At 48.7% G+C, this 14,996-nt stretch overlaps 1 protein-coding gene across 4 annotated transcripts in view; it reads left to right on the top strand.

Annotated features, from left to right (window-relative positions):
* LOC138582238 (uncharacterized) overlaps nt 1-14,996 on the top strand; it is a 178,440-nt gene that overhangs the window by 121,925 nt on the left and 41,519 nt on the right. For all 4 annotated transcript variants that reach the window (XM_069653339.1, XM_069653341.1, XM_069653340.1 and 1 more), the window contains exon 2: nt 13,852-14,200. In XM_069653339.1, the coding sequence (XP_069509440.1) occupies nt 13,918-14,200 (283 nt within the window). In that variant the 5' untranslated portion in view covers nt 13,852-13,917. The remainder of the gene's footprint in view (nt 1-13,851; nt 14,201-14,996) is intronic.

Genomic DNA, 14,996 nt, shown 5'->3' with positions numbered 1-14,996 from the left:
CCGTATTTGATCCCTAGGAGCCTATTTGTACGACTCCATAGTATGTGTAGAGGCTTCGTGTGGGGTAACTCCAGGAATAGGGTGGCCCTGTGGAAGCTCCAGAACCCATACGAGAAGGGGGGTATAGGCTTGCCCAACTTCGAACTATATTATCTGGCGGGGCAGCTGTTATATGTGGCCAGGTGGTTGTCTGATGAAGATTCGGCGGAATCTAGGTTGCTGCGGGAGGATGCGGCCCCATACTTCCTGAGAGAGGTGGTGTGGCTACAAAGGAATAAACTGACGGGAAGAGGGCGGCTATTGAGGTTGGGATGGGAGGTCTGGTACAGAACATGGAAATTGATGGGGGAGTCAGAACCGCTATCTTGGCAGGTCCCGCTGGTGGCCCTGTGCGAAGACGACTCCCAACTGTTTCAGTCTGTCCGGAGGCCACGCTCGGGGACATATGGCGGGAGGGGGAGGCGTTGGACTTCCAAAAGTTGCAGGATGAGACGGGGGTGCACAGAGGCCAGTACATCACCTATGCCAGGCTAGTAAAACGAGTAAGAGAGAGATGGCCGGAGACGGCACTGGCAGATGATCCGGATGCCACCCTTGAAACTATGTATGATGTCTCAGAGGGCGGGCATGAAATATCACGGATATACGAACTCCTCAGAACGAAGGCTGGGAAAGAGTTGCCCCAACTGAGGCATGAATGGGAGGAGGAGATGGGTGGACTCATGACGGAGGGTCAGTGGAAGAGGGTCCTGGGGTATCATAAAAAGGTGTCCCGAAATGCACGGCTCCAACAACTCCAGTTCTACATTACTCACAGGGCTTACCTGACTCCCCAGAAGATCGCACGGTTCGGAGGCTCGATCACTCAAAAATGCCCCAGGTGTGGGGAGGTGGACGCTGGGTTGCTACACATGTTTTGGGCCTGCCCGGAAGTGTATAGATTTTGGGAGGAGGTTAAGATGAAGCTCGCAGGTGGGGGAGTGGTGTTGGACGTGGGATCTGCCTGGTCGTGTATGCTTGGGATCTTCCCCAGGCCCAGACACTTTAGGCACCTGAGCAAGCTGAGGGACCTGGCATATGTTCTGGCCAAACGCAGGATTGCCATGAACTGGAAATCGGCTAGCAGGCCAAGAGTGGAACTGTGGTGGGCGGACCTTATGAGGTGGGCGGAGGCTGAATCCGTGGTATGGTTTGAAGCGGTCACTAGAGGGGGCGAGGAGGAGATAGGGCCCTTGCTGGCCTGGCGACAATTGGTGGCCTCTATGACCAACCCACAACAGGGCTTGGACGAATCTGAGAATTCGGAAGATGAGCCTACGGACAATGTTCCACCTGACAGTGCCCCGACTGAGGATACAAGGGAGCCGGCTCTGGCTTGATGGGGGGTGGGGAGAGTTTTTTTTTTTTTTTTTTTTCTTTTTTTCTTTTTTTCTTTTTCTTTTTCGTATTTTCTTTGGTGTTTCTGTAAATAATTAACAGTTGTATTGTGTTGTGTGTCGTTTGTTTTTCTAAAATATAAAATCAATAAAATATTAAAAAAAAAAAAAAGGGTGGTGATGAGGTCATGTTTGTCAAGGGCGTGGGCACAGAGAGATCTAGCATTGATCACGGCGCCCTTGGTATGAGTGGGAGTGTGTTGGGTGTCTTTATGGAGATTCGCTATGTGCCTATTTATTATTTATTTGGCATTTGTACAGCGCTTATACATCAAGAGAATTGTGTTAGGAAACAAGGGAAACAGGAAGACAATAAGAAAAACAAAATACAAAAAATACAAAGAAAAATAAAAAGGCGGTCCTACTAGGTCTTGTCAACATTTGGATCATGCAGAGAGAGAGAAGGGAGAGGGGAAGGGGGTAAGTGGTAGCGGATCCATCTAGGGGTGAAGTGCCAGGGAGTCTGCTGCAGGCAGCAGGTAAGTGCAAGAGCCAGTTGCAAATACAAGAGGTAAGTGCTAGACAGTGGCCACTATATGGAAGAGGGCCCATATAATAAGTGCAGTCCTGTGAGGCATCACAGGCCAAGTGGTGCCCAAAAGACAAGCACAGGAGGAGGGGGGGATTCTGCTGGCGATCTGACAGAAGGCCAGGACTCAGAAGGACACATAAGGGCTCAGGCCACCAATCACAGCTACTGTGGGGTTTAGCACGGGAGGGAGAGAGGGAAGGAGGAGGAGAAGAGGAAAGTCTTGAGGTGTTTGTGGAACTTGAGATCTGGCTCAAGGCAGAGGGAAAGGGGGAGGCTCTCCCAGAGGAGGGAGACAACTGAGGAAAAGGAACGGCCGCCTGCTCTCTGCTTAGAAAATTGCTTTACAAGTAGATAGTTGGAGCCAGAGGAGCGGAGGGATCTGGAAGGAGAGGATTTGGTGAGAGCACTTTGCAGATAGCGTGGTCCCCGGCACCAAACAGAGGGATCTGAATTTGATCCTTGCAGCAACCGGGAGCCAGTGGAGAGATTTTAGGGCTGGAGAGATACGGTCCCTGGGTGTAAGGCCAAGGATAAGTCTTGCAGCCCTATTCTGGATTAGCTGGAGGGGCGGATAGAAGAACATGGTAGATTAAGAGGCTGCTGCAGTAGTCCGGCCTGGATAGTACCAGAGTTTCTGGGGGAAAGTGTGGAAAGGGAGGATGCCCCTGAGGAGGTAGAGTTGGAAGTGGGCCTTCCTGGCAAGATCCAAGATGTGAGGAATGAAAGAGATAGAGGAGTCGAAGATCTCATAGGAAGGAGATGGGGGAGAGCCCATTGAGGGTGGCCAAAGCGAATCGAGAAATGAGGCAACAGGTGTCCCGATATGAAGAATCTCAGTCTTGATGGCATTGAGACAGAAGTCATTGGAGGGACACCAAGACTGGATAGCATACAGGCAATCAGGAATGACAGAGGAGGTCAGAAGAGATGCATTGGGTAGTCTGCAGAAGAGTTGGGTGTCGTCTGCATAACACTGAAAGTGTAATGAAAAATTGTAGATAAGGTGAGCAAGAGGAGTGAGATAGATGTTAAAGAGCCAAGGTGAAAGGTTAGAGCCCTGGGGAACGCCACAGGTGGAGATAGAGGTAGGTGAGGAGAAAGAACCCAGGATAACCTGGGAGGGATGGTTGCTGAGGAAGGAGGCCAGCCAGTCCAGTGCCCACTCTGAGATACCAAGGGTATCATGGAGTCGTTTTATGAGGATGGAGTGGTTGACCATGTCAATGGCAGACGAGAGATCAAGTAGAATGAGAACAGCAGGTGAGTTGGAGTCAAGAGATGCCAGCAGTTCTTCACGGGTGTTCAGGAGAGCAGTTTCCATGCCTCTGGAAGCTTGCAATCCATATTGATGGTCGTGCAGGCACAGACAAGCTCTGTGCTGGGTCAGTTGGGGGAAGACCATCTTCTCAAGAACTTTCCAAGAAAGGGCATACGAGATATGGGGTGGTAGTTAGCCAGACATGGGGGGTCGGCAGAAGGCTTTTTCAGGAGGGGGCGCACAAGTGAGTGCTTGAACCAAGAGGGGAAAGGCCCAGTGGCAAGAGAGTGATTGCAGAGGCAAGGGAGCCCATATTGTCCTTGATAGTTCTGGAAGAACAGGGGGAGCCCTGTTTGGACGAGACCTTCATAGAGCAGTCAACTCTAGTAACCTCATCCGCTGTGATAGAAGAAAAGGCAGAGAGAATGCATGAAGGAGGGGGAGGGGTCAAGGGCGGCAGGGAGATGGGGGAGGGGGGATGAGAGAGAACTCAGGATGCCTTGAGTTTTAGCAGTGAAGTGGGTGGCCAGTGCAGTGCAGAGGGCCTGGGAAGGACTGCAGATGGTTTGGCTAGTTCCTTGCAGATTTTAAAGAGTTCAGCCGTACTGTTAGAAGCTCTGGAGATGCGGGCCTGGATGTGATCCCTCTTCTTGGAGCGAATGGAGAGACGATATTGCCTTTTGAGAAGGTGACACGCCAGTATATCAGCGGATGAGACAGAGGTCTGCCACTTCCGTTCAGCAGCTCTGCGCTTGCGTTTCAGGGCTGCTAGATCAGAGTCATACCAAGTGTTACACTTGGAGGCAGGTTTCAGGCAGTTCCTCATAACGGGGGCAAGAATCTTGAGAGTGTGAGTGATAGGAAGAGCTAGATTGTTGAGAGCAGAGTCAATAGTTGAGTCAGAAGTTGGGGGCAGGGGGGTGAAGGTGGAAGTGAAACCAGCAACTGACACTCGCTTCATAGGACGGATGTCCGCAAACAAGGCTGGCAGAGCTGGGTAGTTTCGGTCAGAGGGCTGAGAGGTGCCAGGTGGGAGGAAAGTAGAGTGTGGTCAGACCAGGATAGGTGGGTGGAGAGTGGGGTGGAGAACAGGAGATCAGAATGGATGAAGGTATCAAGAGTGTGTCCAGCCGAGAGGTTAGGACCAGTGGGGGGAATAGAGGGGGAGAGAGAGGTGCAGAGGTCACGGAAGAGCTTGGAGGCCATGATTGAAGAGCATAAGTGGATGTTGAAGTCAGCTAGAAGGAGGAGATTGGAGGTGGAGGTCAGAAGAGAGGAGGAGAAATTGGCCCATTCTGAAAGAAAAGAGGAGATAGGGCCAGGGGGCTTGTAGGTAGTAGCAATGGTCAAAGAGGAAGTGGGAGAGATGCCAAGCTTGCAGAACAAGCTTTCAAAGGAGGAGTAGGGCTGGGTGGGTATGAGGGAAGAAGGGACCCACTCAGGGAAGATCAAGGCTACACCGCCGCCTGTGTGGTTTGGACGAGGCTTAGAGGTGATCTTGTAGCCATCAGGGAGAAAGGGGTCAAAAGCAGTGACTAAGCTGGCATTGGGCCACGTCTCAGTGAGAATGAGGATGTCGGAATCAAAGTCTTCAAGGAGGAGGCAAATGTCGGAAGAATGTTTGATAGCCGAACAATCATATAACGTGGCTAAGTAAAGCCAATCACAACCCTTAAAGGTTTTCCGACGAGGGGTACAGGGGGCTGGTACACCCGTCGGTGGTGGTGCCGGAGGTGCTGAGAGAGTGGAAGGAGGAGTATCATGAGCAGGAAGGAAGTGTATGAAAGAAGGCAGGCACCGGTCAAAGAGAAGGGGATTGGGTTGAGGACCCTGGGCCATGATAGCGCCATTATGATAGACGTTAATGATGCACCTCGAGGATGAGAAGCCAGCCATCTAGTACTACCATTAATGGGTGAGGAATAGAAAGGAGAGAGCGTGGAAATCAGATGTGGAGTCCATAGGCCTGGAGAGGGGACAGAAAAGAGTATGTCATTGACAATTTGTCTGGAGGTGGCATTGACATAGGTGTCTGCGTTAGGTTATTCAGGGTTACAAGAAAGGAGATCTTATTTGAACTTTTTCCTTCCAGACTTAGGGCCTCATCACGAGTTGGGCGGTAATGCCGGCGCTAATAGCGCTGGCGTTATCTACCCTATCGCGCCGGATCACAGGTTTGGCGGAATTGGAAATCCCCATTGAGCCCATTGGGGAATGCCCCATTCGGCTCAATGAGGAAATTTCGCGCTCTTACCGCCGGCGGATTTCCCGCCGGCGGTATGAGCGCGAAATTTCAGCGGATTTCCCCCCAGCTAACAGCTGGGGGGAAATTAGCCGAAGCCCTGATTTGGCGGACCCTTAAATCCGGCGGTAACAGCGCTACCGCCAGATTTAACGGTTACTGCCAAACTTGTGATGAGGCCCTTAGTGAGAGAGGCGGGATATGTGATAGCATAGCAGTTAGAGTAGATAGGAGAGATGGAGAGAGACATAGAGGGAGGTAGAAACGGGAGTGGGACAAGAGCAGATACTGCACAGGCATGAGACAGCTCACCAGGTAGCCTAGCAGCCGTGGGTAGAGGGTAGTTAAAGCACACCTACGCTTGACTTAGCACAGAAGCACTAAAATGCACAAAGTGGATGTTGCAACAATTTCAAAAAGCACACCTAGGTTTGACTTAGCACAGAAACACTGAAATAGCACAAAGTGGAGGTTGCGACAATTTAAAAGGCACACCTGGTTTTGATTTAGGGAGAGGACACCAGTGCAGCGTAAAAGGGTTTGGCATCGAAGGCAGCAGAAAGCAGGCAAAAGAGAGATGTACAATAAGTAATCATTTCAAGTTGGAGGAGGACACCGTTAGCAGTGTGGCTATGGTCCAAAGAAGGCAAGAGTCAGTAGGAAGTCAAGTGGAGAGTTATTGTCTCCCAAGGCAGGTGATCCAGTGGGTTTACTGGGGCAAGGTGGCGGCACATTGACGATGGTCATGGGTGCAGGATGCAGCTAGATCATTCTGTGATGGATGGAATGGAGGTGCGGCAGCACGGAGGGTGCTTTCCAGCGCCTTACGGGGCCAGACAGGAGCCTTAGTGGTGGACCTTGGTAGGGGGGGCGGCTTTTGCCTGCCGGCTCCCTGGATTGACCCTTTTGGTGGTGGTCGGGCCAATCACTGCAGTCGGTGAATGAACTGCACAAGCACTCCGGTGCTTGGAAAAAAGGCAGCCATGATGGAGGTGCACAAGCAGCACAGATGATGCCCTGTGATGCGGTGGGCACGCAGTAATCACAGTAGGCAAGGGAGTGCTACCGCAAGCATAGAAATAAGGCTGGCAAGTTATTACAATTACCAAACGCTTGCTGCACACTCACAATGGTTGGCGCAACTCCCAGTAACAAAGCCCTTCAGGACTTACCTCCCGTGGAGTCCACGCTGCTTGTGCTGTGCTGGTGGCTTCAGTGCACAGATGGCACCAGTGAGGAGGTGATGAGCCCAATAGGCATAGGGTGATGCTGGGTTGGATGATAAATGGGGGCCTGTTGTTGGAACATTGCCTGCTTGGTTATGTGTGTGCAGTCGGCAAGCCTGGAATTCCTAATGGGACATGGTTGGGCATAGGATGTGCTGATACGGTGGGTTCTACTGCAGAATCCCTAATTTCTTTCCTCTGTGGTAATCGGTGCAGCATTGCAGGTGAGGGTCGTGAGGGTGGTCCCTGATAGTGTGGTGGGTGCATTGCTGCAGAGCTGGTAGTTACATGTGGGAGAGTGTCCTGCATATGTATCGTGCTGGTAAGAGATTTATTCTAGGGCAGGGTGAGGAGAGGTAGTCTGCCTGTTAGGATGGGTGGGGGGCTTGCCGGAGGTGAGTTCAGCACAGGTGAACCCTGCCGAGGTTGTGAGTGAGGCAGATGGGGGTGGGGAAGCCAGCGGGCTTGCCGTGTACTCCTTTTCCGGCATTACCGCGACATACAGGGTGCGGGCAAGTGCTTTGGGGGCCATTGTTGCTACAGATCAGTTGAAAGCTGTTAGGCAGGGGGTAATGAGTGGGGCACCATACAGTAATGAGGTAGAGTTGACAATAGGGTGAGAACAACGGTATAGAACAGGACATGGCATTATGGGCTGTAACACAAGATTAGATGTAGCGCCATTAGCGGACGGTTCTAATGCACTCTTACCTTGTGTGGAAGCATCATACTCTGGACTGGTGGCGCTATGCTTCATCGTGTGGCGGAGAGTGTCTGAGAGTGTGTTAGGCCTTAAAAATAGGCCTTGTGAAGCGGTTGGCTGTGCCATACGGCTTGCTGGGGGCCAGGCCATTTGTTGCTGCTTCCTCCAATCACAATGATGGCTATTCCTTGCAGGATGTCTCAGTTGGCTGGAAGTCGATCCAGCAGCATTCTTGGAAGTGCCTGCCTCCATAGGGATTTCTATGTCATCTCCATGCTGGGGGAGGTAGAGGGGTCTTATGGTGAGCTACTGCTGCTCTAATCAAGCGGCTGAGAGCGCCAAGGCACAGGCCTTACATTCTCCAAGATGTCACACTCTTGCATTCAAGAGGAAGTCATCTGGATCGGTGTGAAACACGCCACCTGCCGAGTAATGGCAACGGTTAGGGGTCAACTTGCCGCTCTCACCGCCAACCTTCTGCCTATGGACCTAACACTTCTCTCTGGTGCCGTTGCCCTCGCTCTCCAGCTTAGTCCCAAGACCATCGTCCTCTGGCCTGATTTTTCCTGCCCAACACTGTCACATTTTGGAACTCTTTTTTCACTGTGAAAACAAGGGCTGTCTTGCCTGGCCCAAGCAGAAACCATTTTTTCCATTTTCCATTGTTGTGCAGAAACTCTGTCCTCAGGTGGACTTCCTTTAACACTTGTGGGCAACAGCCTCCTGACCCACTGAGACAAGATCTGGCAAATACACTTCCTACAGTTGAACTCCATCCTATAGTGCTCCTTTTGGGCACATTTATTTTGGTAGTTTAGTTTAATCTAGAATACACACATGAGGATGATCGTGAAGCGGTGGGAGGACTGGTGGGGGCTTGGGGCAGGGTAAAGAGCGGAGAGTATGTGGAGATCCTACCCCCATTAAACAAAAATGAAAGAACTACCAAAATTAGGTCGACCAAAATTGTTACTTAGTAATTTGTTTCTACGAAACCACATCGAACCAAGGCACGTCCTTATCGCTATAGTTAACACAACTTACAATAGAAAGCAGGAGCAGACCCACTCACGTCACCTGTGCTCCCGGCTGTAGAAATGTGGTAATGGACTCGCCAGCATTAAATGAACCCTGCAGCAGTACATCTGGCAGACATCAAGGACATTCAAGTGGATAGGCTAAACAGTTTGGCCCTCATTACGACCTTAGCGGAGAACCATGGTGCTATTTGCACCATGGTCCATGGCGCTAAGCTGCCAACTCCGCCATGGTGGTTGGCGGACTTACCGCCCCATTCCGACCTTGGCGGGGCGGTAAGTCCCCAATCCCCATTTACCCTTCCCCATTCCCATTTTTGCCCCATAGGGTATAATGGGAGTGGGGAAGGCGTTAATTACGCCACCGTAAATTACGGTGGCGTAATTAACAACAAGTCCCGTAGCGCCATGGATTTTTCCGCCTGCAAAAAGCAGGCGTAAAAATCACCATGGCGCTACGGGAACTCGTACTCAGGCGGAAAGGGGCGCCATGGTTTACGCCGGCGTAAACCCCTTTCCGCAAGGGTCGTAATGAGGGCCTTTGACTTTTACTCTGTTCTAGTGGTGGCTCAACAAGACAGTGATCTCCCTTACCTGTGGAACAGTCGGAAGATACCGTGGGGCTACTGCCCCCAGCAGTGATCTGCGTGTGAACAAGACGTTCAAGTGAATTCCGTTCTTCCCATTGTTGGCTAAAGAGCACCTGCCCCTACGGGATGCCTTTCGTCTGGACTGAAAGGGATTGGAAAAGCTTTGAATGAACCATTGCTACTGGAAATTGCTATCGGCAGCCTTTCGTCACTGGTTTTGGCGATTAGCTCTGCTCCCTTAATGTTACCTCACACCTCTTCACAGTCCGTTCCTGCTTCCCTGTCCTGGTCAAAAACCTCAGTCAGTGAGTGACCCAGTCCACCTCAGCCATGCACTCACTCTGTTACAGTTACTCTCTTCCTGCTTTCCTACAGATACAATGCTGCCACCTACTGCCTGACGGTGTGCAGTTAAAATGTCGAATCAATAATTTCGAATACATTAATTTCGAAAAAAATAAGGTCGAAAACAAAGTCAAATATTTCTTTTTTTATTTTATATGGTTTTTTTGGGGTTTGGCTAGTAAAAAAAGGGTTATAAAAATAATGGGGATGTGGGAACCCCCATTTAAAAAAATAAATTAAAAAAAATACAAATAAATTAAACATTTTTTTTCAACATTATTGATTCGAAATTAATGCATTCGAAATTATTGAATTCGGAAATATCACTATAAACCCTGCCTGACCACTGCAGTGCAGAGCCTCCCAAACAAGGAACAATCAGCATGACATCACACCAGGGACAACCGATCTGAATGTTAACCCTTGAGGCCCTAGTCATCACACTCCTATGTACTGGCCAGTTGAACCAGAAAACCATCATTCTCACTCTAGTAAAATGACTTAGGCTTACATGGTCATAATAGGGGATGGCCTTCATCCTGCTTTCTTTTTCTTTCCTACAGTTCTTGTTTTAGAAATTGTAGAATATGAATAACTAAAATGAAATAAAATATAAACCACATATCTGGAAGGAACAGCAAATCAGGAATTGTGTGTGTTCTGCAAAGTACTTGACACAAGTTTGCATTACATTTGGTCTTTAGACTCAGAATTTAAAGAGTTGATGAAGAGAACAATATACGTAAAGACTAAATTGTTCATTGCTTGCTTTCAACTGACGCTAATTATTATTATTATTATGGTATTTATTGAGCACGGTCCTAGCTTCCAGAAGCAACGGAGAGCTTTACAGAGGTGTACAACATTCTATTATTTATTTATTTATTGTTTTCTTGTTAGGTGCTTATACAATGAGAAAATACTGTTTCAAAGCACCCACAGGGAAGGGAGAGAGGGTGGGATATACATTAGAGAAATAATATTTAAGAGCAGAGGGGGGAAGGGACAAACCTACTATACCTTGTGAGTATTAAAAACGTGCAAGTGCCCAAATCATCAAAGACTGTTCCCCAGCCCTTGCCCCATATATCACTGCCTTCATTAACTCACCCTTCTAGTTTGGCCATGTCCCGACTGCACTCAAGGAAGCATGGGTATGACCGCTTCTAAAAAGCAAAACTCCCTTGACCCATTGGTCCCAGGGATCTACAGGCCCATTACCACTGTCCCATTTTTGCTAAAGATTTTGGACAAAGCAGCCTACCTGCAAGTCCAAAAATTCCTGGAAGATAATTATCTCCTTGGACTATGCCAGTCTGGCTTCTGGCCAAGACATGCCTCCGAAACGGCACTACTTGACCTAAATAATCAAATGGATGACCTCAGAGACGCAGGCAAACCTGTGCTCCTTCTTCTTCTAGACCTCTCTGCCTTTTTTAATTTGGTGGATCATAAAACCCTCTGCCATCATCTCTCCTCCGCAGCCAACTTCTCACCGAAGGCCTGTGCATGGATTAGCTCATTCATACAGGAAAGAGTGATGAAGGTTTTCTCTGAAGCCTCCTGTGCCAACCCTAGTCCAATCCAATGTGGGGTCCCTCGGGGCTGTTGCATAGCTCCCACCCTTTATAACCTCTTCACAAGGCCTCTGTTCAGAATCCTGGACGCTCTGGGCATCTCATATACTAATTATGCAGATGACACTCAGGTACTCATCCCACTACAGGGTGACTATCCAACAGACATGAGGACCCTCAACTCCATTTTCTCAACGATTCAATCCCCGATTGCAGAAAACTGGTTGTGTCTCAATAGTGAGAAAACCGAACCTCTACTAATTTGTTCCCCCTCCACCCTGGGTAAATTGGACAAGCAATACTGCTCATTCACCGTTGACAACATCCCCATCACTGTCTCACAAGTCATCAAGACACTGGGTGTGTATCTCAAACCTAACCTTAACATGGATAGAAAGGTTAATGCCATTGCATCTTCCGCAGCATATCATTCAAAACTGCTCAACGCAGCCAGACCCTTCCTTTCCCACCATTGCTAGGGCTATCATTGGTTCAAGGTTGGACTATTGCGATACACTCTTTGTTGGGACCTCCCACAGGAATCTGGCCAAACTTCAACTAGCTCAGAACAATGCCTTAAGGGCCGCAACAGGCATCTCACGCAGGGATCACATCTCCAGGGTCAGGAGGCAGGTGCACTGGCACCCAGTCAAGGAAAGGATTGTATTCAAAACCCTCGCCTTGACACATAAATGTATCCACGGCTGGTTCACCTGTACCTAGCACAAACGATCACCAAACACACGTCATCTAGACCCTCTAGAATGGCCTATTCAAATCGTATCACTGTTCCTTCCACACACAGAGTGTGTGCAGGTGGCACCAGCTTCCCCCTATGGCCGCAACCTTTTGGAACACCCTCCCACCCCAGATCAGGATGATTGAATCTCATGCAGCATTCCGGAAGGCCATCAATACGAGGCTCTTTGTTTGAATGGGCTTCACTCCATGCCATATGCATCTCCGTGTCTGCTTCCGTGTAACGTTCATCCACTGTACTATGTAATGAAACAATTGAGTATGTAACAAAACAATCTGTACTAAGTATTACTCTGTTGGGCCGCATTCCTGTAACCCTGAATCAAGCCTTCTTACATCTCCTTATTGCGCCTCGATGCACGTGGGCTGTAGTGCGCTCTACAAATCCAAAATAAATAAAATAAAGTGCAGAAAGGAAGAGGGAAGAGGGGGAAAGTGCTGGGTAGTTCGAGATTGTGAGTGAGCTATAGACGAGTGCTAGAAATGTTGAGTGCTACACGGCCTGGCAGCTGGGAGGTGTAAGTGTGAGCCTCCAGAGTGGAGGGTGTGAAATGCAAGTGCTGCGGATAGACAGGAGCTGAGAATAATTGGTGTGGGAGGTCAAAGCCTGAGGATGCATAAGGGCCAAGGACACTGATTCAGCAACTGGGGGATTAGCAGAGGAAAGAAGGAGGGATGGAGGAGGAGAAGAGGAAAGTCTTAAGGAGCTTCCAGAATTTTAGAAGATCCTGCTCAAGACACAGGGAGAGGGGAAGTCTATTCCAAAGGAGGGAGCCTGCAGAGAAAAGTGAGCAGCCCTCTGTTTGGCAAAACACTTTACACACAAAGAGTTGGTGCCAGAGGAACAAAGTGGTCTAGAGAGAGAGTATTTAGTGAGATAAAGTTGAAGACAGTGTGGTCCCTTGGCCCAGACAGCCTTGTGGATGATGCAGAGGGTTTTGAATTTAATCAGTGCAGCCACCTTGTGCATTGAAGACTTTTTGAGTCCCGTAGAGATGCAGTCCCTGGGCTTAAGGCCAAGGATAAGTCTTGCTGCCCTCTTCTGGATAAGCTGGAGGGGTCACAGAGTGGAACAAGGAAGATTCAGGAGGAGGCTATTGCAATAGTGAAGTCTAGAGAGAACCGGGGCTTGAGTCACATTGAACATCTGAGGGAAAGTGAGAAAAGGTAAAATTCCTTTGAGAAGGAAGTGCTGATAGTTGGACTTCTTGGCAATGTCCTGAGTGTGAGGGAGGAAAGAGAGAGAGGAGTCGAAGATGACTCCAAGATTTCTGGCTACAGGTGAAGGCGCAACGGGAGAGCTCAAGTAGGAAGGCCAAAGTGAGGGGAAGAAGAAGGAGCAGGGGTCCCCATGGGAAGGATCTCAGTTTTACAGGCATTGAGGCAGAGATCATTGGAGACACACCAGGACTGGATGGCAGATAGGCAGTCGGGGATGATGGAGGGTGCAAGAGGGTCAGCAGGGAGTCTAAAGAAGAGCTGTGTGTCAGCTGCGTAACACTGGAAGTTGGAGGATAATGGGAAGATGAGGCATGCAAGGAGAGCAAGGTAGATGTTTAACAGCCAGGGGGAGAGTATAGAGCCCTGTGGGACACCACAGGTGGAGATGGACGCTAAGCCCTCAAGAGTGTGAATTTAGGAACGGTAGGGTACATTGGCACCTTAGGCAGCACAGTTATGGTTTTCTGGCCCATACAAACATAGCATAATAATGGAATTGAATTTGCACTTTCTCGAATTTCTTAAAATAATTTAATGTTTTAAGATCTTTATTAGCTGAATGAATGTATGAATGCTTGATGTTTAGGATGTTTTTTTATAAAAAATGAATTAATTAAAAATGTTCACAATGATTTTTTATTCAAATTTCAATAAAATAAAATTATGATTTGATTTATTACCTTCTGCTCTTTTTCTACCAGTTGCTCTCGATATCCTGACACCACTACTTGTTCCTCCATACAAACATACAGCAGTTAAGAAAAGGAAGCAATACCAGTTACATGTATTAAAATCGTGTATTGTTGTGATTCATCGAAATGTTTCAATGCTTTCAGAGACATGCCTGACTCATCCCTTGTAGAACCCAATGTTGCAGCCGAGCCTGTGGAGTGAAAAGTGATCTCTGCTTTTCTTGTATTCCCAGAAAGGATTCTAAATCCCAAGTCTGCTGAGGAATCATCTGTGGGTGAATTTGTGATACCGTCACACAATGTCAGACAGGGAGCTGCTACTGGACGCCCTTAAACGACTTTCCCAAGATGAATACTCTGACTTCAAGTTTCACCTCGAAGACAAAAATCTGAACCCACCCCTCTTCAAGTCTGAAACTGAGGAAATACAGCGACCATGCTTGGTGCAGCTACTGGAGCAGATATACACAAGCAATGCCCTGCAAGTTGCAGCATCTATCATGGAGAAGATTAAAAGAAATGACCTTTCGGGGGAACTGAGGCAAAGACTATGTCCGAAAACCCCCCCAAGGAATGCATGTGGTAAGATGGTTTTATTGCTAACAGCATGTGCTTCAGATGAGCTCTCCCTATGTCTATCGGCTTGAGGTGCTTTAGGGGTTTATAAAGAACCCAGATACCACACCACACAATCCAGCTTCCCCGCTGGTGGAGATGCTAAAGTGAAAGATGTAGAATTACATTTAAACTCAGTCCTGTGCTGTTTTATATCAGCAATCCATCCCTTCTCCTAACCCCGTATTCACCTGATACCTAAAAGAAAGGTTGGACCCAAAGAGAAATGAGCTTCGGAAGTGGGCCATTTCTTCATGGTATCGCCCCAATTATTGTCCTCCTAGAGCCCCCTTAGTCCTTGGGAGTATGATGGAAGCCATCTCAGACAGATTGCTGTCCAGCAGTGGAGTAACTATGCTGGACATGTGGGGGGACGTGACATCTAAAGGAAAGGGGCCCCTGCCAAATGAAGGGGACAAAATGGTGTGCCATGAAAGTTGGGGGGTCGGGGGAACACCCTTTCCCCTTTAAAATTACACCCATTTCTACAGATAAAAGTAATTTGGTCCCAAGGGCATGCTCTATATGAGGACCCTTGGGACCAAATTACTTTTATTTTTAGAAAAGGCCTCTGTGCGTTTTGTGTGATGGTAGGAATCCTACACACACTGCACTTTGTGAGCTGGCTTTGCTCCACAAACGTATTTATGACTGGCAACTGCGCCATTGAAGGGCGGACACGTGGTACGAGCATGATGGCTCTCTGCCCATGCTTTTCTTCCTGTGTGAACTCTCATTGCTCTTTATGCTCACATAATATGTG

Source organism: Ambystoma mexicanum, chromosome 3q, assembly GCF_040938575.1.
Source record: "Ambystoma mexicanum isolate Mex_15411 chromosome 3q, UKY_AmexF1_1, whole genome shotgun sequence".
In the NCBI taxonomy this organism is placed as follows: Eukaryota; Metazoa; Chordata; class Amphibia; order Caudata; family Ambystomatidae; genus Ambystoma; species Ambystoma mexicanum.
The sequence above is the reverse complement of the archived record's forward strand: the minus strand, read 5'-3'. Positions and strand labels throughout refer to the sequence as shown.